Below are 26,752 nucleotides of genomic sequence, written 5' to 3'. Positions count from 1 at the left end.
ATAAGTGGTGACTATCTTTGTCGTAAGAGGCAACTAACGGGATCGGGTGGTCAGGCTTGCTGACTTGGTTTATGCATGTCATCGTATCCAAATTGCGTAGATCGATGCTCATGATGTCAATCGCTGGATTGTCTGGTCCAGACTTGATTATTTACAGACCGCTGTCATAAAGCTGAAAGTTTGGTTAGTGCTGTGTTAAACAACAAACAAACAAACAAACTAATTACACAAATGATGCCGTATGATAATAGCCCTTTTTGACACACGAGTTCCAAGGGGAAGACTTTAGAATTGGTTATGAAAGCTATCAGAGGTACTCCAGCGGTAGAAATTTTAAGTCCACAAGTCCTTATAATGATAACATATAGCAAAGTCTTTTAAAATGGCAAATTTCTACTTGTCCTTATGACACCTTAACCATTGGGCAGTTTGGCAAGGACTACAGGACTAGTGTAGGGTTGGGACGAGTCCAAATTTACTACCCGGGTACCCACCCCACTATTACCCGACCCTATACGGGTCTGACCGTAGCCGTTTGACCGTTACCCTGGCATGATATATTTAGATACTCATAGAAAACGAACTAGCCATGCATACATTGAAGTTGACTGAAGTTTTATCTCTATTCAAACATATAAAGTCAGAAGGAATTGGTGTATAGTCAGAAGGAAATTCTAACACTAGTCACTTATAGTGTAACCATTGAAGTTCTAGATTATTGTTGCCATTAAACAATATACCACGTGACTAACCACGGGTCCGGGTAGTACTGTGGGTATCCGGGTCCTACTCAGGAACCACCCGACCCGAGTACCCAAACTACCCGTCCCAGCCCTAGACTAGTGCCATATTCTAACGCTGTACTCACATGTAAGAAAATTTGATTTTTTACATTACATTTATTCTACATAGCTAGTCTGTTTGAATTGATAGGATCTACATGTATAGCTTAAACAACACATCATCTTGTGTACAATTCCTGTGGTACAAGACAATGATAGGACTTAGAAACATGAAGAACAAATAAATGTTCATTCATTGTACCAGTAAGCACATCAAGGACCAGAAGGTAAGTTTCATGAAGCCATCGATCATTACTTCCACTGAACTCTCTGATTGAAATAGGAATATGTATAAAAAGAAAACTAATTTGTGTGGCATTATGTGACATGTAGTTGCTACAATTTAGATGAGACACAAACCTGTGACTGGGGGTTCAAATCCAGTATTTGCACTGATGTTTCTAGGTTTGTCTGATCCACACTTGTGCTTATGGTTTCACCAAGGACTAAGACCTTACTCGAGCTTTTTCCCAAAGCCAACAGGCTGTGATATAACTAAAATACTTTAATTGAAGTTATGTTTGCACGATCTTCAGTATGTTAAGTAAGAATTCACCATTGTATATAAGGTAGGAGTGTTATAACATTGATGTGGAAGTCAGCAGTTGGACAGAGTGACGTTAAAGCAACTCCCTCACGTTGTTTGAAATGCTTACATTATAAGGAAATGACTCAGTGAGTGAAAACCCCATGTGTATACTCTGAGAAAACACACCAACTATATCGAGTGGAATAACACGAATAGCAGGGTGAAGACCTGGCCTGATACAGCCATGCTGGAGACGAGACAGCTGTGTGAACAGGTTGATATGTGTGTTCCTGTTCGACACATGGACTGTATTATTCAGAGTTTTGGGGACACTGTTGACCCTGATATTCGCTGTTGACAGTTGCTTCCCTTAGCATGGCCAGGATCCGCTGTCATCTGCATCATCTGCAGCTTTTCACAACCCCGAAACTGCAATATGTAACATTGTTTCATTTTCTCCCCCAATTCATTGCTGACACCTTGGTAGTGTTGGGAACTATTACAAAATACTTGTAATTTTGATTTACTCTTTCAGGTTAAATAATCAAAATAAATGGAAAATGACACAAAAATCCAACATCAATACATCAATGTACATGCAAAATGAGTGAGTGGTTTGGAAATAAAAACTTTGAAAATAAGTTCGCTACATTTCTGTAGCAAAGAACCAGTCATTGCTTATGTAGAATAAGGCTAATGGCTGTACAGCTGGACATGATGGGTTAAATCAAGCAAGGCCACGGTTTATTTCAGACTAGAAGTTTGTGTGACATAAATTGAATTTGGAAGAATATGAGTGCAAGTTGTCCTGGATTGTCACCAGTCTCAGGGGCGCAGATGGCCCAGTCACCGAAGGTGCCACAATTTGCTGTACAATCAGAGTTGAATTCCTTTGGTATGCCATAAACCTGTATGATCATGGGTTCAAATTCCAGATTCACACTGATTTTGTCAGCAGCATAGCTTCGCCAACATCAAGGACCTGCATCACTTTCCTCCCACAACAAGCTGCCACGCAGTTAGGTCACTGAAATACTGCTCAAAACATGGTTAAGCCAAACTCACTACTCTTCTGGAGAATGGCTTATGTGCACGTGATGTTCAACAGTAGTCACTCACTAGTCTCAGGATTAGTGGCCATGTCTGATCCTGCTTTGGGCATACTGTTCTGTAGAATGGGTTATGCCCAAGTGATGTTCAACAGTAGTCACTCACTAGGCTCAGGATAAGAGGCCATGTCTGATCCTGCTTTGGGCATACTCTTCTGTAGAATGGGTTATGCCCAGGTGATGTTCAACAGTAGTCACTCACTAGTCTCAGGATTAGTGGCCATGTCTGATCCTGCTTTGGACATACTCTTCTGTAGAATGGGTTATGCCCAGGTGGTGTTCAACAGTAGCCACTCACTAGTCTCAGGATAAGAGGCCATGTCTGATCCTGCTTTGGGCATACTCTTCTGCAGAATTGCTTGAAAGCAAGTTGACCAGTGAAGATCGGGTGTAGAATAGGTCTTCAGCAACCCATGCTTGCCGTAAAAGGCGACTAGTGGGATCGGGTGGTCAGGCTCACTGACTTGGTTGATGCATGTCATCGATGCCAATCGCGTGGATCGATGCTCATGATATCAATCACTGGATATTGCTGGAATATCTCTGAGTGTGGGGTTAAACAACACACAAACCAAATGTAAGCAAGTGGTGTTCAGCAGTTATCACAAGTTATGTCAAGCACAGTAGATCAGGAAATACATGTTACATGATAGAGATGTCGATGGTTGGAGTTATCTACATAACGTATGTGAGGAATTTGGCCCCTCTGATTTGAGGTATTGGGTTCCATGCTAGTTAGTGGTAATGTGTGATACAGATCTCTATCTACATGATTCAGTGGTTTAGAGGGATGGAAGCTGTGAAATGGCTGTTTTCTCTTTTAGATTTTCTCATTAATATGTGAAAGAGTAGGTACTTGTGACACAGAACCATCAGGCTGGCAGCTCTAGTCTGCATAGTGAGAGCATGAGTAGAAAGTGTAATTAACTAATTAGATGGCAGTAGACTTAATAGTTCAAGGTAACTCAGGGGTCACGTTGTTAGTTAGTCATGGGAGGGATCTCAATGGGTTGGTCTCTTTGGCTGTTTTTGGACAGCATACCGTGTGTGAAATATTTATTTCATCAGCACTTGCCACATATTTTACTAGCCAATTGCAGATTTAAGTAGCCATTTTTTTTACCCTGCCACATAATACAAGAAAAGTTATTTCAAGCTTCAACATGGTTAAGACCAGTCAATATCAAACAGGTTTCTGTCAGAACTAGAGCTGAACAATGAGAGGGGGTATGTTTGTCTTTTTGTTGTTTTTTAAATTGGTCTTATTTCTCAAGAGAATATTTCCTATTTGAGGTAGGGTATGAGGTCTAAATATAGCTCACTAGGTAGAGTTGGGCTCATGACATCAATTCTTTTTCACTTGCTGGAAAGAAAAGCAAGTATCTACGGGGTAGAGGGCAGGCAATTATTTCACATACTGAGCATATGCATTCAATTTAATCTATTCCAATGAACATGATGAATGTGTCTCCCTTCCAGGGTCATCTGAAGGAGGGATATGGCAAACTGATAGCATCGTACTGTAAGCTGCTGAAGCAGAAGCTAGCCTTCCACAGGAAGGTAAGAAACAGATCAGCTGCTACAAACTGACCTGCAGGTACAGGCTGCACCCAGTACCCTATTGTTCTGTAAGATGCTGAAGCAGAAGCTAGCCTTCCACAGGAAGGTAAGAAACAGATCAGCTGCTACAAACAGACCTGCAGGTACAGGCTGCGCCCAGTACCCTATTGTTTTGTAAGATGCTGAAGCAGAAGCTAGCCTTCCACAGGAAGGTAAGAAACAGATCAGCTGCCACAAACAGACCTGCAGGTACAGGCTGCACCCAGTACCCTATTGTTCTGTAAGATGCTGAAGCAGAAGCTAGCCTTCCATAGGAAGGTAAGAAACAGATCAGCTGCCACAAACTGACCTGCAGGTACAGGCTGCACCCAGTACCCTATTGTTTTGTAAGATGCTGAAGCAGAAGCTAGCCTTCCATAGGAAGGTAAGAAACAGATCAGCTGCTACAAACTGACCTGCAGTTACAGGCTGCACCCAGTACCCTATTGTTCTGTAAGATGCTGAAGCAGAAGCTAGCCTTCCACAGGAAGGTAAGAAACAGATCAGCTGCTACAAACTGACCTGCAGGTACAGGCTGCACCCAGTACCCTATTGTTTTGTAAGATGCAACTCAAACTAGTATTACATGGTTAAAATGTGGGATGAGTGTGGTTTTGTAAGGTTTAAAGCAACCTATGTTTATCATGCAATGTGACTTTTATTAGGATCTAAACCATGAAGATCCGGGTTAGAATTGATTTTCTGCCACTCATGCTTGTAAGAGGCGACTGATAGCATCGAGTGGTGACTTGGTTGGTGCATGTCACTGTATCCAATTTGCATAGATCGATGCTCATGATGTCAATCACTGGAGTGTCTGGTCCAGACTCTATTATTTATAGACCACCTTCATCTAGCTGGGATATTACTGAGTGCACGATAAACATCATACAAACCAACAACAAAGTAAATGGAACTGGTGATCAGACTCGCTCGCACTCTCACTCACTCACTCGCTCGCTCGCTAGCATGTACATTGTGTTCTAAAGCAAAATGTTCAGCTGTCTTTGATTTGTTTTCTTTCAGTTTCCCCGAATTCCAGGAAACATGATGATGTCCGATGAAACTTTCAACAAAATTTGTGGATCTGATGTGAACAGCTAGTACGTATAATTATTCTGATATGATTCCATATTCATCAGGGTTCTTCATTTTCATTTATCAGTAAACTATATATCACAATTAAAAAATGCACTTTAATTATTAAAGTCTGATGATAAATGAGTCCCAAGGTCATCTCCTTCAGCAAGTTGAGGGATGTGGGAGTGGTATGTTTTATCAAATACATTGTTCACTTTCTGACATTTAACTGATATACAGTCATGGGATGTTCAGTGTTTTCTTTGAAAAATTCTCTGTAGCAGTGACCACAATGTAAAATGTATTTAATAGACTGACTGCCGAAATACCTCAACATGAAATATTTGGCCTCAGGGACAGTAGCGTCTTCTGAATGTTTCAGCTTTGAGTTCTCCATCGACATGCTGGATTACCTGGACGAGATTCTCAGCTTCCAGCAAGCAGGTAACAACTGGAAGGGGGACAAATACCAGGATAATAACGAGGACGATAAACCGTTATCACTGTTCAGATATTTAAAACAAAACTAAGGCAAAGTTTTATAAATTAAGGCAAATATGAATTTTAAAACCTAATCCTACTGCTTCTATTGTAAGTTTGTATGTTTTTTTCTTTCTTTACTTAGTGTTTGGTTCACTGGACATGTCACGGGCCAACTCCATGACGACATCGGGACAGTGCCGCCTCGCTCCCCTCATCCTGTGCATCCTTGACTCATGCCAGCTGTATGACTACCTGGTCAAGTCTCTCTTCCGACTTCATTCTAGTGAGTGACACCAGCATCCACACAAGTTTAAGGATGACTGAGGCTAATTGTGGTTATCACTACGTAACTCATGCGTCTAACAGAGATTTTTCTCAAAAGAGTTTCTCGGCCCAAATAGGTGTCCATATGGGTTGGTCGTAAGAGAAGCCTATTTGAGCATGGGGTGGTTACAGTGTGGGACGACCCGTGAAGATCCGGGGTAGAATAGGTCTTAAGCAACCCATGCTTGTCGTAAAAGGCTTCTAATGGGAAAAGGGTGGTCAGTCTCGCTAACTTGGTTGATGCATGTCATCCTATTCCAATTACTTGGATCGATGCTCATTATGTCAATCACTGGATTGTCTGGTCCAGAATCGATTATTTACAGACTGCCATCATATAGTTATAATATTGCTGTGGGCAGCATTAAACAAACAAATAAACAAACAAACAAAGCATGACCTGGCCTGCAAAAGGAAAATCAGTTGTCAGGTCTTGACCTGTTTTAGGGGTTATTGTAGGTCACGAAGACCCAGTTGTCTGAGGTGCTACAATTCCCAGTCTATACATGCAACCCTTAGGCATGCCAGTAGCTTAGGTTTGTTGGTTGGATTTCCAGATGGACCTAATTGTGGTTATTGGTTTGTTCACCTTACCTTTGTTTGTGGGTTTCACCATGGTGGAAATTGTGGGAGACATGTATTGGGCTTACCTCCCACATTCAGCCAATAATATTGCTGAAATATTGTTATACAACTGACTCACACCCCTCCTGTTGCAGGTCTGACACCCGACACACTCTCAGGTCACCGGGAGAGATTCCTCAAGGGTTACAAGAGGTAGGTTACAAATGGCCCCTGTGGGGATTCCAGGTTAGAATTGCTACCCAGAAACCTGTGCCAATAGTAAGAGGCAACCAAATGGTCTGGGCCCACTTGCACAGGGCGGTCTTGGTGCTACGACTATTGGAGGCCGATGTTAAAGAACTGGAGATACGATCATCTTTGTTATGTCAGTGTTATTTGCCATAGGCCCTGTGGGGATTCCAGGTTAGAATTGCTACCCAGAAACCTTTGCTGATTGTAAGAGGCTCAATGGATCAGGTGGTCAGGCTTTGTGACTTGGTTGCTTGACTCTGATTGAGATTGACCAGTTGGTTACTATGTAGGAAATAAATAATTTGATTGGTCACTTTGGGTTGGTCATTTTAGTCATCAATTATTTGTGAAGAATTAGTTACCTCTGTCGATGTTATATGATAAAGCATTCAGAACTGTTGAAATAGTTCATAATAACTGTCTGTATGGTATGTCCTACTGCAGTTTCAGTTTCATATTAAATAGTATACCAAAAACTACTAGCACTGTTACTGTCATAACAATTTTTGTGGATATACATTTGTGGTTCAAATCTAATCTTAGATGTACTAATAAATTTGTAGGATTCTCACTGTGAATAATTGGTGTTTCAGGCTAAAACAGTTCTACCACAGCAGTGCCACACTTCAGTATTTCAAGAATCTAGTCCAGGTCCCCGCATTGCCGGAGGTGAGACATTGGGTGTCATGGGGGAATATGGGTTTGAGATGCTGGGCATGTATGGAGCAACTACCAGGGAATCTTGGATGAATCCCTAGGAAATGTTCTTCAAAAATCTCTTGACCTGTCTAATGTCAGACATTATCCTGACATCTCTGTCTACTGGTGTATTCTGATGTATATCATCCAAACTGGCTTCCACAGTAGATATCTCTTGGGTGAGATCAAGTGATCATCTCCTTGGAAATATCGCTTTAGTGAAATTGCATCACAATGCTTTGCTGACCATTGTGACATCATCAGGTACCATGACATCACAGTCAAATGACATCACTTATCTCTCTGCCACTGAAGCTGCTTAGCTATACTATTTACACTCAAGGCCCTTGATATTACTGTTTACAAACAAACATTTGGAATGATAATTTTGGATGATAAATAGAATTTCACCTTCATGTCTTCCAAACTCTGTAAACTTTGGATATTTGTAACTTTCAACTCGTCTTGATATATTTGATTTCAGAAGACACTTGGATGACATTGTCTATATATTTCCAACTTGTATATAATGAGCACGCCACCCTTAGGAGTTCATTTTTGTGGGTGAAAAACAGATTGTGTACTGACTTGTGCACAGTGCTCAGTCAAAACCTTCCTGGTTGAGCTTCAGGTGGATTTCTGGCCAAAGCAAACACACGTCAGTGTTGCTGAAAGCTTTCTGATAAAAGATTTTTTGACAGGCAACTTCCTGTTTCACTAGGTTTTCATGAAAGCAGTAACAAATGTTTATGTGAAGGATTTACTCATACAAATAGCATGGAAATAGAAACGACCTTGACCTTTGACCTTTATGCACATGCTCAATGAGTGATTCAGAAAACCATACCTGATTTTATTACTCTATTAATTTGATACGCGATGATCAGAAGAATAAATTCACTCACTGATAATATTTTCTTGACCCTGATGCTTTCTGTCTGAAAATAATTCCTTGCATGCATTTTCAGGAACCACCCAACTTCTTGATAGCCTCTGACATCAGTAAGCATGTGAAGCCTGTAGCAGTGGTGCCATCAGAACCAGAGCCGGAACCGGAACCAGAGCTCGACACCCCCGAGGTGGAATCAGTGGGCAACCTCATAGACACAACGGAGGTAACAGCTTTGCAGCTTCATGCAAGAAAAGTTTATTAAAAGTGTCCATAAGGCTTAAAAAAAATAAAAGAATTGGTTCTCAGGCAATGGCTTTTGAAAATATGGCGTACAATCAACCTGATGAATAAATACTGGAGTACAGTATTTGACTACCGTTGGACTTGGAATATTTAAGAATTTTTTAATTATTTTTTAAAAATGGAAATAAAAATGAAACATATGGCAAACTTTATGATGATACGGGCGGTGCCTGAAAACCAAGATATATTTTTTAAAAACCTAAAAGCTTCTGATTTGAATTGCCTCACTGGAAAACATTTCATTTTTAATAAACTAACAAATCTATTGATTATTGCCTAATGAGACGTGAAGCAGTGCCTGTGTGATGGAATATCATTACATGTTAATCAATGTTTGCCCCGTGTCGACCCGGGGTAGAATGTGTCCCCGTCACCTCATTTCTGGTTGTAAAAGGCGAATTTTGGGGGAGCTGGGGGATCCGCGTCATTGATCCTAGCATTCTTTGCTGGTTCAGGAGGTGACTTAATGGAATAGGGTGGTCAGGCTCTGTGATTGTGCGTCATCGTACCCCATAGACACGGATCGATGCTCACAATATGAATTACTGTAGTGTCTTGTGCAGCCTTGATTATTTACAGGCCACCATCATGTAGCTGGAATATTGCTGAGTGCGGCGTTCAACAGGAAACATACCATATGCAGTCAAACACTGTTGTGTCAAAGTTGATTGGACTATTTTGAGTTATCCAAGGTTCGACACAACCGATAATGATAATTATAAGGAATACATAGAGACGAAGTGTTTACTTCGAGACAACCACAAGTTCCACATATCAACGTTCCACACAACAGTGTTTCACAGTAATTTATATCATTCTGTGTTGATAACTATAGAAGAGTTACCATGTTAGGATTTTAGGATGCTTGATTTGATCTGTATGTGATTGTAGTTTTAGTAGTTGTGTCTAGACAGAAGATAAGAAGTAGGTCTTTATTTACCAAGTAGCTGTAGTTGGAATGTGCTGACAAGTCTGCATGTCATACCTGCTACTGACATCTATGCATAAAGGAAGAGCTGTTCTCTTTTTAACAAGACTAACAGAAATATTAATTTAACAGTTACACTAATAATTGATTGACACATTTTGCCATGTGTAACTCTAACTGTTTGTGATTTTATTAACATGTTCATGAAAAGTATCTGTAGAAATCTCAGTTCAAATAACAGTCACTACTGATTTTCACAAGCACAATGCTTGTGGTTGCTAGACTCTATAGTATCCATCCTCATTTATCCAGTGTCATTTCTCCATCCTATTGATAGATATAGTGGACCCATTGCCACCACAGCTTCTTGTCAGTGATGCCATCGTCTCTCCTATTACACAGGGGCGATCGGGTAGCCTAGTGGTTAAAGTGTTTGCTCATCACGCTGAAGACCCAGGTTCGATTCCCGACATGGGTACAATGTGTGAAGACCATTTCTGGTGTCCCCCGTCGTGATATTGCTGGCATTTTGCTAAAAGCGATGTAAAACCACACTCACTCACTCACACCTATTACACAGAATTTCTCTGGCTCATGACCTTGAAATCAACAACCAATCAACATGCCTCTTCAAAATATATGTCAACAATAATAACTTCACCAACTGCTTGTTTACTTATTAATATTCAACAGATTATAGACAACAATATGAAGTCTCAGTATTAAGCACAATAATGCAAAACAAGCCCTGTCCTTCTCTTATCAACCATTTGGGAAACAGTAGTCTGTTAATGAAGCATGGCCCTTTTTCTTTGGTTTGTGGAAACACACATGCAACAACAGTTGCTTGTTGAGCCAATCAAATGGGATGAAGTCACTTGCAATTTTATGTTGGCATAGATCTACATTCAAAATTGCAGAGGCATACGAGTGAGCCTTTGATGTATTTTGCCAAATCAGTAGACTGTTATAAATGATGTCTTGATGGATTTCCTTTTTGATGTGTATGAAGACGCGAGGACTAAGTATGCAACAAGGCATTCCCAGTTGTATTCGAGACTCTATGATTGAGTTGGGGGGGCCCAGTCGTCCAGTCGTCTAAGGTGCTGCAATTCGCTGTGCAGAGTTGCATCCCTTGGGCACGCCAGAAACCTATGATTGTGGCTTTAAATCCCAATTCGCCCCAATTATGTTTCTAGGCTCGTGGGTTTTACCAAAGTGGTAAATGTCTGCGACCAGCATCATTGCGGGGTTTCCTCCCACATTAAACTGACACGCTGTGATCTTACTGGAATACTGTTCAAAGCAGTGTTAAAACAAACTTACTCGGTATGATTCAGTTGAGTACAGGTGATATCACAACTTGTTTTACTTCTGAAATTTCATGGGTTGGCTATATTTAGCATCATTTCATTAGAACCAGACTCAAAATGAAGCTGAATGGTGAGTGGGTCCGGTGTATCTATCATATTAGAATTGAGATATAATTCCCTGGAAAATAGAGGATGTATGGCATATCGCCTTACTACCAGCTGAAATCCTGAGCTGAACATTGATCTGTGCATGCCTTGACAGGAATTATTCGGCCTAGTTGTAGAAACCTTCATCACTAACAACAGCACATCTACACAAGGGGATAGGACGAAACAGCAAACACATTCGGGACATCAGGAACTAGCCACAACTTTTGAAAGGTTTCAGTGGTTTCCGACTCGTGGCCCTGACCAACCCCAGATACAGTGGTAGAAATGAAAGGACATATGCCTCAAATGTTTTGATCTAAGGGCCCTTTAATCTTTTTCTCTAGTTTACAATAGGATTATTACAAGGATGCCTTGACCTCCAACCAATATTTTGATCACTGTGATTGAAATTGTGATTATTATTTTTTTATCCTGAATATACAACGTATAAAGTAGCCTTTCTTAGCAAGGATTTGGGATAATTTGATTCATGGTTTTGACTTCATAAGATCAGAAAATGTTAAATCGAAAGAGTAGTAGTAGGTGTCTCCCTTGATCCCTCACATTTAAACTGTTTTATAGGATTGTTTGTTACAGTTAAACACCTGAAAGTTACATAAGAAGAATAGTTTTTGAATTTGCTGTTTGACATCTTTCTCACCTGGAAATTGCCCTTATCACCTTGACCTCTGACCTTGACCTCCCTTTCCTGCATCTGCTCTAACCGTCTGCTTGAGCCTCTGCTGACAGTGTGGCATGTTCTTGTTTTCCTGCCTCAGAATGACAGATTTGACAAAACTTTTGGACAGGAGATGGGTGCATTCAATTTCAACGGACGACCACCTGAACCAGATGAACGGTGAGTTACATGATATGATGTATTACAGTGTGTGACATTTTTTTAGTTACCATATTTGATGTAATAAGCGCCCTGCTCTAATTAGCGCCCACGGCGATATTTCCTAATATGTTGGCTAGTGAACAATCCCAATTAGTCACCCCTTCCGATTGATCAATGTACACAAGACTTATTTATTCTTGTATAATACGCACTTGTGTGTTATATGCACCCTTAAGTATGGGCAATTAAATTCTGGAAAAATATATATGTCGTATATAAACATTTCAAGCTGTCAGCATAAACCACAAAATTTACAATCTTTAACTAAATAGTATTCTAATAAGAGCCCCTTATTTCTAATTTTGAGAGCGCCCTGGGCGCTTATTACGGCAAATACGGTACTTGTAAACTTTTATATTTTGCATTTTCAGCAGGTGTTAGTCTTAGTATATGAACTAGTGAAAGCTGGTTTTACTGGACCATAAGAATTCTTTTCTAGTCGGAGACTGTATACAGTGTTCCCTCGCTATTGCGCTCTTCAATATAACTCTGTTATTGCGTGCGGTAAAGCATGGCTCCCAAAAATTATTTGAGTTATTTGCCTTGCTCTTTGCTTTTCCATTAGTGCTTTCTGTGTGAAATGGGGACAAGTTTTCTCAGAAACTACTGAAGTTACTTGAATGGAAGTTTGCATGCATTCAGAGATACTTGTCAAGACTGTGTTCGGAAAAATCCTGTAAATCTTTTTTTTTGCAGGGTTAGGGCCCTTGATCCATGATATTTTACTTAGTTCATAGTGTATGCAAAGGGGACAAGTTTTCTCCACTGAAGTTACCTTATCTAAGAGATACTTGTCAAGACTAATGTCAGTCAAGGGACTAATAGTTTTCTTTATTTGAACTAAAACCTCAAATATGGATATGTGGCAAAAAATGTTTTAAACAAATAGAGATTTTAGAGGTTTTTGGCTAGCATATCTCAAATTGTTTGACATAAACATGTCTTTCGCGAGAGATGATATTAAAGAAGTAATGATATGAGCAAACTGTGAAAATTAAGTCGAAGGATCAGTTTGAAATATCCATTTGATATAATATTGTTGACTTGTTTGATAGGCATTACTTAGAAGTTGACGGGTGACAAGGTAGATACAATTTTATGGATAATGTAAAAGCGATGTTTCGGTATAGATCCTGATACCAATTGCCCTGCTTGAGAACGGTATCAGGATATATACTGAAACGTCGCATTTTACAGTATTAAAGAAGTTGTTATCCATAAAATTGTGTCTACCTTATATTATTGTTGAATGTTTGTCCTGCAGTGACCTGCTGATAGAACGACTGCACAGAGAGATTGAGTTCCTGAAACAAGAGCTGCATCGACTCAAGACAGAGGTATAGTTCCCACAGCCTCTGGCTGTCACTTGATTGATGGAAATATCAATGTGTAATCAATAATGTCTCATGTTGCAGAGGCAGATCAGGATTTTCTGTAATCAAGAATAAACATGTGTGTCTTGCTTATCTGTGAATTTCTATCCGTAGCTGTCTCAGCAAGACAGACATTATCTCAATCTGTACTATATAAACAGTAAACCACGCTTTGTTCTTCATTGTTCTTTGCGATTTATCACATAGCAATCTAATATACCGGTAACATCATATGTCACGATATCGATGTATTGATATATTCATCATGTTGATGAATCGATACAAATTTATGAATATTGATACTAAATTATTAATTCACTGCCAGAGAAATGTTTACATTTATTAAGAATACCATTGTTAAGATGGACAAGAGAATGCAGAAATTAAATGTTAAACATCTAATGGATCAGCCCGGTGCACATGTAGCATTAAACTGATTAATTGCAGGTCTTCATAGTTCATTTTTATCAATATACATTAGAATAATTAATTGTATTATTAATACAATATATTGATGTATCAAGATACTTTTGAGACAAACTATCAGTACTAATACTCTGTAAGGCTAGTATTCCTGTTGCTGACAAACAATAACATCCCAACCACCACCCTAAGTAAGCAGACCTACTTTGTCTTGAAGTATAGAATACATAGTGTCAAGTGGTTGAACTTTTGGTCATGAACTTTGAAAAGTATGTGCCTATGCAGTACTCATGATAAATCTTCCAGGAATGTTGTGATATAATTCTGTCTCTTCCAGGATGGAAGAATCATCCAGTCTTTAAAGGACGAAATCAGCAAGATGGAGAAGCTGTTATCAGAACTTAGGTTATCGGCTGACAAAGCATTAAAGGTAGAAGATCTTACAATCTGCAAGAAACAAACTGATGTAGGGTAATGATGGTTCAGTCATCTGAGGCATTGCAACTTGACATGCAGAGTTGCATCCCTTTGGCTTACCAGGATCTGATTACTGAGTGTTTGAATCTCTGATGATCCCTGATCATGGTCCATGGTTTGTCAGTGTGATACCAGTTCTTGTCTATTTTCCTGAAGTACTAAATGTCTACTACTTTCACCATTCTGGGGTTTTGTCGTTGACAAGCTTTGATAAAACTGAAATACAGTTCAAGTTCAAGATGAAGGCCCCTTGGACAGATGAGGTACACAGCACCCAGTGCTTATCTAAAGATGGCTGAATTTGGAACCCTCCATTTAATATTCTGAGGCAGAATATATTATATTTGTGTTTTCCTGACAAGGTTATAGTGGTGTCATGTGTTTTCCTGACCAGGTTATAGTGGTGTCATGTGTTTTCCTGACCAGGTTATAGTGGTGTTCATGTGTTTTCCTGACCAGGTTATAGTGGTGTTCATGTGTTTTCCTGACCAGGTTATAGTGGTGTTCATGTGTTTTCCTGACCAGGTTATAGTGGTGTCATGTGTTTTCCTGACCAGGTTATAGTGGTGTCATGTGTTTTCCTGACCAGGTTATAGTGGTGTCATGTGTTTTCCTGACCAGGTTATAGTGGTGTCATGTGTTTTCCTGACCAGGTTATAGTGGTGACATGTGTTTTCCTGACCAGGTTATAGTGGTGTCATGTGTTTTCCTGACCAGGTTATAGTGGTGTCATGTGTTTTCCTGACCAGGTTATAGTGGTGTCATGTGTTTTCCAGGACAGTGAGATGATGAAGAAGGAGAGGGATGAAGCCCAGGCCAGTCTAGATGCCCTGGCGAAACTGCCTGAAGCCGAGAGTGAGTATGCTTCCTTAGCAGTATCTGAAATTATTTTAAAACCAAACAAGACAGTCGGACAGTTGATCCATAGATGTCGCCTGCCCATCTTCAAAGTTCCTGCCTGCATTCAGATGTTGTGAGTATTGACAAATTATGAAAAATAAGAGACAAATGGCATCTTGATTCAGCTGAAATAATGCAAAGAATTACTTGAGAATCTACAAGGAGTTATGATAAACTGAATGTAAAACTAGTCTTAAAACTTTCTGTCGGACAGGTGGAGGTACATTTCATGCATCCTGACAGATAGGTTACAGCCACAGGCAGCCAGGCAGTTGTTTCGGACACTGTACCTTAGTGCACTTGGTCATCCTTGTCATCCTTGTTATCTGCTGGGTTGGAATCCCAGAATCACCCTGATTGTGTTTCTCGGTTTGTCAGCACCACACCCATGCTTTTGGGTTTCCATTGAGACTTTCGACCCATGAAGATCCGGGGTAGAATAGGTCTTCAGCAAACCATGCTTGCTGTAAAAAGGCGACCATGCTTATTTTAAGAGGCGACTAATGGGATTGGGTGGTCAAGCTCGCTGACTTGGTTGATGCTTGTCATTGATCCCAATTCTGTAGATCGATGCTCGAGATATCAATCACTGGATTGTCTGGTCCAGACTCAATCATTTACAGACTGCCGTCATATAGCTGGAATATTGCCCCACATCATGCTCTGTCGCTTGGTTGCATATTATCATACCACACTGGTGGAGGAAGTATTTGCTGACTGCGTTGAAAAGCAAAACACATGACTACAAAATCGTAAACAGCATGAGTTCTTAAACTAAGTAGCAGGATGGATGATGGGTCCATGTTTTTTGTGGGAATGTAGTGGTTGCTTGGGAGGATCGACAAGGCTAGTTTTATAGATGTTGATCTGTGATTGATGCTTGACGATGCAGAACAAGCAAAGGCCAACCAAGAGAAGTTCCAGAAGATGAAGGACATCTATGGGAAACTGAGGGAGGAGCATGTGCAGCTTCTTAGGAATGTGAGTATAGGGATGTGAGTCAGGGAGATGTGAGTGTAGGGGAATATGGGTATCAGGAATGTGAGTATAGGGATGTGAGTGTAGGGCAATGTGAGTATAGGAATGTGGGTACAGGGCAATGTGAGTATAGGGCAATGTGAGTATAGGGCAATGTGAGTATAGGGATGTGAGTATAGGGCAATGTGAGTATAGGGATGTGAGTGTAGGGGAATGTGACTATAGGGATGTGAGTGTAGGGGAATATGAGTATAGGGATGTGAGTGTAGGGGAATGTGACTATAGGGATGTGAGTGTAGGGGAATATGAGTATAGGGATGTGAGTGTAGGGGAATGTGACTATAGGGATGTGAGTGTAGGGGAATGTGAGTATAGGGATGTGAGTGTAGGGGAATGTGAGTATAGGGATGTGAGTGTAGGGGAATGTGGGTATAGGGATGTGAGTGTAGGGGAATATGGGTATCAGGAATGTGAGTATAGGGATGTGAGTGTGGGGGAATGTGGGTATAGAGATGTGAGTATAGGGATGTGAGTGTAGGGCAATGTGAGTATAGGGATGTGAGTCAGGGAAATGTGAGTGTAGGGGAATGTGGGTATCAGGAATGTGAGTATAGGGGTGTGAGTGGGTAGTTGTAGTGTAGGGGAATGTGAGTGGGGAGATGTAAGTGCAGGGGAATGTGGGTGTGGGTAATGTGAGTGTGGGAGAATGTGAGTATAGGGATGGAAGTGTGGGAGAATGTGAGTGAGGAGATGGAAGTGTAGGGGAATGTGAGTGGGGAGATAGAAGTGAAGGGGGATGTGAGTGTGGGTGATGTGAGTGGGAGAATGTGAGTATAGGAATGTGAGTGGGGAGATGGAAGTGTAGGGGGATGTGAGTGGGGAGATATATCAGTATGGAGGATGTGAGTGTGGGTGATGTGAGGATAGGGAATGATCAGTTGAAACCCCATTTTGAAAGTCTGTCATTGAGGTTGGTATAAACTTCTGAATAAGTAAATTGTCCTTGCAGTGATTCAACATGTGATAGTATCCTTCATAAGTCATATCTAGCTTGCAGTTATTGATAGCCTAGTCTGGTGTCCAACAACCAATGTACAACTGGTAGCCTATAGGACGATATAACATTTAATCCTTCCAGCATGCTGATGTTACCAAACAACTTGCTACGGAGAAGAAAGCAGCTGACGAGAAGGAGCAAGTCATTAAGGTGAGGGATGATCTCCGCACAGTCTCTTTACTTGTTTATATAAATGAGTGATGGTAATCGAAGCCTGAGCTCATGAAACTAGAGGACCTTGTTTAAGAAGTTGACATCAAGCCAGATTGTAACTTGGGGATGTCGGGACAGAAACGGTTTCCATAACCTCATGCAGGGGCACAGGTGGCTCAGCCAAATAAGGTGCTGCAATTCGCTGTGCAGAGTTGCCTCCCTCAGGTGTGCCAGAACCCTGTGATTGTGGGTTTGGATTCCAGATTTGCCGTATGTTTCTTGGTTTGTCAACACTATTCCTATGCTGGGTTTCACCATAGTGTTAAACATGACATGCATCATTTTGGACTTTATTCCCACAAGCTGTGATATGACCAAAATACTTTAAATGGGGCACTGGACCCAACTCACTCAGTCTGTTGGGATTGATAATCTTTATGTAATAAGGAAACAAGTAGATCATTCGGATAAGCTATGGTCAATGATTGTTATGGATAATGATCCTTAATCTGTTAAGGGGCGGTGGGTAGCCTCATGGTGAAAGTGCTGGCTTGTAACACCAAAGGTGTGGGTTCTATTCCTCAAATGTGGAAAGCCCATTCTCCAGGGCACTGCATTATGGCTGAAAGATTTAAGACAACAACCTCACTCATTCACTCCAGATAATTTATTACAGAGCTCTATTTTGTTTCATTATGTACACATCAAAGGTTGCATTGTTTATTTTGCACTGGCTGCACCTGTGTCAAGCTGTTATTTCTTTCAAACTGTTCTTCTTGATTGTGCATGGCTTAGTGTTCTGGAGAGAATTCAGGTCACAATGTCCAATTGTCTCTCAAGCTCCTTGGTCACCCAACAGTTAGGACACAGATGACTGTTTGATCACCCTGAAAATAATTGCTGTGTTGTGTTAAGATTCTCACATGATTGTGTGAGAGATGGCAGTGATTGAGTATGTGACTATGTTCTCTGTCTCTCATGTAGTCTAGTTGGGTGTTGTCACTTACACTTAGTCATAGTGGATGTTTTCTTTGATAGATCAGGCCATTTAGTCACTGTAAAGTAGGATGGTAGAAGTAAAACATGATACACACTTCTCAACAAAGGACCACCCTATTCTTATGTATCACTGCAGTTAATGTGTCATGACAGCTTAACTGTAGCAATATGAAAGAATCGGGTGGGCCTTAACTTTTTTGAGTAGTATATATATATATGGCTAATGTGTATATTATGCCTATGAGGTAATTAAGAAGGAACATATTGGTTTGAGCCACAAGTGATGATTTCGACTCGGAGCACTGGATTTACCAAGTGCAAAGTTTCATCAGTTATTTATAACTTGAAAAATGGAGAAATAGTTCGGGCGTTTTTCAGGCTGTACCAGTACTTTACTGATGACTGTTAGATTAGTTTGTTTTTGAAAATTAACAATTCCTATGCCAAGATCTGTCAGTCTACATTCTTATTATCTTATTCATTTCACTGCTATGTATATGAGAATCATTTCAATTTACCATTTGCTTTGTCACTATTGTCATTGATACGTTTGAGACAGATTGAATTAAAACAGAGCATAAATTTCATCAGAGGTCTTGATGCACTGATGTACTGAAAATAATGCTTGTCATATTTTTGGATGACCCTCCCCATGTCCTTTTTCATGATTCACCCTGAAAAGACAAAATGCAAAAGCACGTTATATTATATTTTAAGATGTCCATTTTTTCCAAGACCTTTACCAAGTATGTGTATTTGTTTTTATAACTTTCCCATAGTCTATATTCTTTGGTGACCCACCCCTGATTCTCTCTGACCCACCCACTCCCCAAAAAATGACAGGTCCCTAAACAAGTAGACTTTCTGTGATGGCAAACCAACCTGAAACCCTGCTGTGATCAGTGGGATGTGTTATCTCATAGGACAGAATGAGGACTGACAGCTGTCTAGGTCAGCTCTAACCGTCTCTGCATGACCTGCCTATTGTGATGTGCATGCCCTGTGTTGATGTTATGTCAGGAGGCAAAGATGGACCTCCAGCGCCTTGAGGACGAGAAGCAGGTCATCCACAATAACCTGCAGAAAAGTGCCGATGAGGTCACAGGTCAGCTGGCTGAGGTCACTGGTAAATGTTCTGTTCTGGAGCAGGAGAAAGAGGTGAGGGTCAAGGTCACTGGGCAACAGCAGATCCTGGCTTGAACATGTGCATGCTGCTCTTGTCTTGTGCTTTGTGTGGGTGGGTTTTTTTCTGTTTCGCAGTCCAGTATTGAAGGTGACAGTAATGCAGGTTATTAAAGGTAAGTTTTTGGATCAGTTGGCTTCAAATACGGAAAATACTGCAGAGACATGGACGTTCTTTGTTGATATCGACCAAATTCTTTAAATGAATTTGCTCACAATGGTCTATTTTTCAAAATACTTTTCACTCTCTTTGATGGGGTCAATAATGTACCATCTATACAGCAAGCTGTGCCAAAATCAATTTAGTCTGTAAGCCCTAGCATGGCTCTTAACATCATTTTCAGTAGATTTTATTATTATTATTATATATTACTTTCTCAGCTTACTATAACAAACAGTTTTACGAGACTAGGGCTTAAGACTACTGTCAGCAGTCACAGTCTGCTGGCGATAGTTTTTTATGCTATTGAATATGCTCTGCCCCAAAGCAACCAAAATATATTATAAATTTCCAATTTCATGATCTACTATTAAGGCCCACTTCTGGTTAGAACAATAGCTCCCTTAAAAGATGAAGGACTCTATCACCAGGAGGTAAGATTTCATACTGTCATATAAGCATGTCTGCTTGCAAGTCGTCATAGGGGAGACAACTCTCGTCAACAAGCATGTGTTAAGGGGAGATAACTCTACCAAGCATTGTGGTATGTATGGTCAGCATGTACTAACAGCATGTCCTGTGTGGCCATATAAGGTCTCCACAGCTCTTCTGAATATAACGATGGTGTCGGTTAATGTATTGGCAGGCTGCCGGCTTGGATGAGTTCTATGAGGGATGGCAAAAGAGCAAGGTAATGCTAGCTTGCAGTTGAATCAGTGGTATGGTACTGTACATATATCTATTTGTAATCGATCCAGCTTTTGTATCCTGAATATTCCCATTGTACCCACCCCTGCTTCTATATACACGAGAATATGTATGCTTGTCAAGATCGTACTGTTGACGTGTACAGATCTTACCAATATGTTATTTGATATTTTGTACATGTACGCTGTTGGTAGTAAGATAGGGAACATGTAGCAAAGGAAGACTACCTTTACATTGAAAGCTTGTTAGTCTGAACCCTGTGGATTTCTGGTTAGAATAGGTCTCAAGCATTGGGATCAAGTGGTCAGGCCCACTGACTTGGTTGATGCATGTCATCGTATCCCAGTTGTGTGGATCGATTCTCATGATGTCAATCACTGGACATTCTGGTCCGGACTCGATTCTTTTCAGACCAGCGTCATATAGCTGCAATATTGCTGAGTGCGGCGTTATACAACAGACAAAAGTAAAACCTAACCCTTTAGAAACCTCCTCATCCAGATGATCTGGGAACGTCTTATATATAAGCAGCTTTCCTTACCACCCTTGGTTTGATAATCTGGATATTTGGTAAACCAGATGAATTCACTAGGAATGGCACTGTCGTCATTAATTAGGTTTCACTGAAGATGATACTTACCAACGACGAATGAAATGTTAGTTGTTTACTTAGGATTTCTTGCTACAAACTCAGAATGAATAAATGATTTTGATTGACTTGAACATTGAGCATCTTGAAAGGATGCTTTTGTAATTATGAACATATTGTTTAATGTGATACAATCACCACCCCTTCACTTCCTCTGCCAGCCTCACTCAGGAAGTAACCAAACAGCAAGGTTAAATCTTGATTATTATCTCCCAGCAATCCATGTGCACCTCACAAAGTATGTATGAAAATAAGATACAAAGTAATAATAAAAATAGTTGAATTTGTTTGTATTAGAGCGCAAAGCGCACAGTTGAGATCATTATGGCATAATTAAATAAGTATCTTGGGCCTTGGGGCTTAGAATAGGTCTTCATCAACCCACGCTTGTCGTAAGAGGCGACTAAGCTTGTTGGAAGTACACGACTAATGGAATCAGGTGGTCAGACCAATTGCTTGGATGGATGCTCGTGATATCAATCACTGAGTTGTCTGGTCTGGACTTGATTAATTACAGGCCACCATATGGCTGGAATATTGCTGAGTGTGTGGTTGTAAACAACAAACAAACGAATAATGCATTTGGGATAGTCTCCATTGTATCAAAGCCTAGAGTGTCCCTACACTTCAGAATGCATTTACAGAGGTATTGTCATGTGATAGTGGTTCCATTAACTGAAACAGTTACCCAAAGGTCACATGAAGTATAAACGTCATGGAACTTTTTTTATCTTAATTTTTTTCCTTTTTAGGACCTTGACTGTAAAGTAAAAAATTTAGAGGACAGCAAATCTACTCTAGAATCTCAGTTAGAGGAAAGTCAAACATCAGTTGCCTCCCTTGAATCCCGCCTGTCCGAAGTGCAGCAAGGGGGAGACCAGCGAGAGCAGGAGCTGTGTGGTCAGCTGTCCTCGCTGCAGGCATCCTTGTCCACCACACAGAAGGAGAGGGAGGAGAGTGAGAAGAGACTGAGTGAACAGGTGTCACAACTGCAGGGGCAGTTGGACCAAACTCTGGCTGAGAAGGCCTCGAAAGAGGAATCTCTGACCGAGAAGCTGGATGAGCTTCAGAAACAACTGGATCAGCTGAAGACAGACAAGCAGGACAGTGAAAGTCGCCTTGGTGGTCAAATTGATGACCTGCACAAGAAACTGTTAGGTAAGGGTATCCAGTGTATGTTTGTGGTACTTGGTGATGGGGAAGGTTTGACTTGACTTTGTGGTCAAATTGATGCTGTGCAAACAGTCTCCATCCTGCTTGAAGGTCGAGCTTACTCAAACAAGGATCTTGAGGTTACAATGTGTAACCTAGCAAAATGTATGTGATGCACCCCGACAACATGGATTGTTGCTCATGCTGTCAACCACTGGTTTGCCTGGTCAGGAAACAGTTATTTACATGGCACTGTGATACAGCTGAAGCATGGATGATTGTGGCATAACATAACATGGACTCCCATCACATCAAATGGAAACAAGGTGACAGGATGATTTTAAAATAAACCGAAGACCCTGTTTCATAAAAATCAGAATTGATTTTAACACTACCTGGGGTATATTCCTGTCAAATTCAATGTCAAGTTAAGGGACCTATGATAAAGTAGATGTGCTATCAGTGTTTGAAATTAAAAGGGGTTGTGATGTCAGTGAGGTTTGCTCCAATTGTATTTGAAACCCCTAAATGTTGAAGTTGCTAGCATTAGGGTTATGACAAGAGCCCCTTGACATTGATGCTAAATTTCGAACACTGGCTATGATTACTTTGTGAAACAGCCCTGGGCCTTGTTCCATAAGGCATTTTTTTAGAGCTACGACTGTTGTAAGCCTGATCAAGTATGGGAATTAAGTTAGTCTTAGCACTAAGCTAAGACTATTGTAAGCCTGTTCAAGTTAAGTTCACCTTAGCACTAAGCTACGACTATTGTAAGCCTGTTCAAGTTAAGATCACCTTAGCACTAAGCTACGACTATTGTAAGCCTGTTCAATTTAGGATCACCTTAGCGCTAAGCTACGGCTATTGTAAGCCTGTTCAAGTTAAGATCACCTTAGCACTAAGCTACGACTATTGTAAGCCTGTTCAAGTTAAGATCACCTTAGCACTAAGCTATGGCTATTATAAGCCTGTTCGAGTTAAGATCACCTTAGCACTTAGCTACGACTATTGTAAGCCTGTTCAAGTTAAGATCACCTTAGCACTTAGCTACGACTGTTGTAAGCCTGTTCAAGTTAAGATCACCTTAGCACTAAGCTACGGCTATTGTAAGCCTGTTCAAGTTAAGATCACCTTAGCACTAAGCTACGACTATTGTAAGCCTGTTCAAGTTAAGATCACCTTAGCACTAAGCTATGGCTATTATAAGCCTGTTCGAGTTAAGATCACCTTAGCACTTAGCTACGACTATTGTAAGCCTGTTCAAGTTAAGATCACCTTAGCACTTAGCTACGACTGTTGTAAGCCTGTTCAAGTTAAGATCACCTTAGCACTAAGCTACGGCTATTGTAAGCCTGTTCAAGTTAAGATCAACTTAGCACTAAGCTACGGCTATTGTAAGCCTGTTCAAGTTAAGATCACCTTAGCACTTAGCTACGACTATTGTAAGCCTGTTTAAGTTAAGATCACCTTAGCACTAAGTTCACTTTTTGCAACAGGCTTGGACTTCATCATTAAGGTGAGACATCAATGGAATGTTGTATGTTGGATATGGGTGTTCCAATCTTAAGAGTAACATCAACTGTCACACATTACATACTCTGTGTCTCAGTTCCTTCAGAACACTGATGATGTTTGTATGTTCTGACAGAAGTGTTCCTGTTCAGTGAGGAGGGCTAAGATGTGTTTGTATTGCAGAGAGAGGCGTGTCCGAAGGAAAGGCTATAATACAGGATGCCCTGGATCAGAATGAGAACCCGACACACACAACCGTCACATGTACAGCAGGTAGGCTCATACACCCTAGGGGCGGGTTATATAGGGCAGTTATAGTATAGTTATAGTTTAGTTGGTAGTAATGTGTGATTAGCTGATTGTGTGTCACCATTCCCTGATACTGGGGCTCATAATGTCAACCACTGGTTATCCTAGATACGTGACACACAAGCAGTCATCTAATAAGGTGAAGAATTATTTTTGTTTCAATTTTGACTTTATGGATGACTATGAATTTTGGACTGATTATACAGTGACAAGAAAGTGATACAGAATCTTTGTATTCTCTGAAATTAAGAACTTACAGTTTCTGCTTAAAAATGTAAAAACAGTTTGATTTGTTATGTAATGAAAGGTGCGCATGGCATCTATTTCTTGGTTTAGTGCTCCAGTTTGACATATGACCCTCCTTTTTTCAGAATACTTACTGATGAGAGCAGAGCCTGTGTTGGAGAGTCTGACGAAGCTACGACAAAGTCATGGTGCATACACTGGGGAAAAGAAAGGTGAGGTGTCCATCAGTCATCACAGCCTTGGAAGTAACACCTGAAATCATACCTTGTAGGATGCCTTGTACAACACCTTGTAAGATAGGTCTACAGTTAGTATCCTCATAATATAAACCCACAAAATATATATAATACTAGAAAGAGGTTAAGATCACCCAATACTTTCATACCGTTAATAATGGCCCAGTCGTCTATGTCACCACAACTTGGTGTGCAGAGTTGCACCCCTTGGGCACGTAAGAATCCTATTACCAGTTTACCCTGATTATTTCCAGATTTGTCAGCACCATACCTGTGGGTTTCACCAAAGTGGTAAACGTCTTAGACCTGCATCACTTTAGACTTTCTTCCCACGTCAAGCTGACACGCCATGATATGACTGGAATACTGTTCAAAGTGGCATTAAACCAAACTCCCACTTTGAGGCGTAAAGAAATAAAAGAATTGGTTCTCAGACAATTGCTTTTGAAAATATCTTGCGGGTGGGTGTTTTTGGTTGTTTTGGGGTTGTACAAACTAGTAAGAATCCAAATCTGTATATCGCTGTGTATAAGGCAAGTTTTTCGTACCTAGGGGGCTTTCAAGGGGGGTCGTCTTATGCACAGGCTTGAAGAGTTGTGATGGTTTTTTTTTTGTAATGATGCAGCAGTGCCTGAGAACTAAGACGATTTTGTTTTTAGCCTTATTTGTCCAATATGTAGAAATGGCTGATTTTGAGATTGTGTTGTAGTTCTTAGTGTGAAACTTTACCTGTGTGTGTTTCAGATTTAGATATATTGATTGGGACAATCAGCATGTTTTCACATCGAATGAGTGACTGTATCGTGCATGGGTTCGCTACGTCCCACTCCGCACAGATAGAGCCAGGGGAGGAACTGGCCAATGCTTGTCGAGACACGGGGAGTTCCGGGGTGTCACTGCTGGATGCTGTTGGCAAAGGTAGGCTGTGGGTACCTGCTAACTGCTACCTTGTCTCAGATGTACAGTGCAGAGTGGACACCTGCAGCCAACACTGAATACTGCTGTCTTAGCCGGACGTTTTCTTTCCTTTTTTCCTTTTTTTTATTGGACACACCTTCCCAAAAATGTTGATAACGAGATTGGAGGAGATATGTTTACCATGTGCTACATTACAATACTTATCATTAATATATCTGTTAAGAATCATGCCAATGCTTGTTAGTATAACTGTTTTCAAATATATGGAAAAGTGTGTTGTTGAGCAATGACTGCAGATGTTGACAGCAAAGGTGTATATATATATATAATTATTCAATTTATAGTTCTAGTTTATTGTGGTATGCCTTTTAACTTGTTGGACAGTGCTGATAACAGGTCATTTGATATAGCTGGATTATTATTGTTATTATTTACATGCCATTTGAATGTTGCTGAATATTGCTGAAAGTGAAATAAGAATCGCTCACAATAACTTGTTCCATAAAGTTGTGATGCCCTTTTCTTGTAGGTGGCAACACAACATCTGAGGTGGATGACTGCATCCAGAAAGTGCAATACGTCATGAAGCTGGCAGAGGACCTGGTCCCCAAGATGGAGGACGTGAAGGCTGAGGAGATCGGGGACCTTGTCGACAAGGAGATGTCCTCAACAACCAAAGCCATTGAAGAGGCAGCCAAGAAGATAGAGGTTAGTCGCACTTACAGAGGACACAAACTGGGTAGAACCTTGGAAGAACCTTCAAGGAGGAGTTTTATCTCCTTGGGGCTGTAGAGTAGCCCAGTTGTTAAAGTGCTTGCTCAGCATGTCTTTGTTCAGTGCCCTTCATAGGTACAGTGTATGAAACTGGTCTCGTTGCTTGATTACCCGGATTCAGGGGTTTGAATTTGCTCCCCAGCAACTTTTGCTTGGATGAAATTGGATCAAGTGGTTGGACTCATTGAATTGGTTGATTGTATGGCATTGTACCCCCGACGATGTGGGATGTTGCTCATAATATGAATCACTGGATTGTCTGGTCCAGACTCTGTTATTCATAGGGCTGAAATATTGCTGAGAAAAGCATTAAACAACAGACACAACATGAAGATGTGGATCACTGCTCCCAGTATCAATCACTGGATTGTCTGGTCCAGCAAAACGCCATCATGTTGTTGAAGTAGAGTTTGGAGATGGGTGCTCGATGTCAGGCTGAACCAGCACTGGTTTTGTTTCACAGGAGATGCTGCAGAAGACGAGGGAGGACAATACGGGTATAGAGCTGGAGGTGAACGAGAGAATCCTGGATGCCTGCACAGCCCTCATGAAGGTCAGTAAGGGGAGACAACTCTGAC

At 40.7% G+C, this 26,752-nt stretch overlaps 1 protein-coding gene across 1 annotated transcript in view; it reads left to right on the top strand.

Moving 5' to 3' along the window:
* The window catches only part of LOC139456531 (huntingtin-interacting protein 1-like), a 70,447-nt gene that overhangs the window by 28,237 nt on the left and 15,458 nt on the right, over positions 1-26,752 (top strand). Inside the window, exons 5-24 of the mRNA XM_071238300.1 lie at positions 3,960-4,040; positions 5,106-5,182; positions 5,542-5,603; positions 5,785-5,925; positions 6,686-6,743; positions 7,376-7,451; positions 8,450-8,596; positions 11,847-11,926; positions 13,233-13,305; positions 14,102-14,194; positions 15,018-15,096; positions 16,034-16,122; positions 17,258-17,326; positions 19,349-19,486; positions 21,780-22,185; positions 23,875-23,964; positions 24,372-24,458; positions 25,227-25,400; positions 25,930-26,108; positions 26,638-26,727. Of these exons, the coding sequence (XP_071094401.1) occupies positions 3,960-4,040; positions 5,106-5,182; positions 5,542-5,603; positions 5,785-5,925; positions 6,686-6,743; positions 7,376-7,451; positions 8,450-8,596; positions 11,847-11,926; positions 13,233-13,305; positions 14,102-14,194; positions 15,018-15,096; positions 16,034-16,122; positions 17,258-17,326; positions 19,349-19,486; positions 21,780-22,185; positions 23,875-23,964; positions 24,372-24,458; positions 25,227-25,400; positions 25,930-26,108; positions 26,638-26,727 (2,289 nt within the window). The remainder of the gene's footprint in view (positions 1-3,959; positions 4,041-5,105; positions 5,183-5,541; positions 5,604-5,784; positions 5,926-6,685; positions 6,744-7,375; positions 7,452-8,449; positions 8,597-11,846; positions 11,927-13,232; positions 13,306-14,101; positions 14,195-15,017; positions 15,097-16,033; positions 16,123-17,257; positions 17,327-19,348; positions 19,487-21,779; positions 22,186-23,874; positions 23,965-24,371; positions 24,459-25,226; positions 25,401-25,929; positions 26,109-26,637; positions 26,728-26,752) is intronic.

This window comes from Haliotis cracherodii, unplaced genomic scaffold (genome assembly GCF_022045235.1).
Source record: "Haliotis cracherodii isolate W230 unplaced genomic scaffold, xgHalCrac1.p SCAF_11, whole genome shotgun sequence".
NCBI lineage: Eukaryota > Metazoa > Mollusca > Gastropoda > Lepetellida > Haliotidae > Haliotis > Haliotis cracherodii.
The sequence above is the reverse complement of the archived record's forward strand: the minus strand, read 5'-3'. Positions and strand labels throughout refer to the sequence as shown.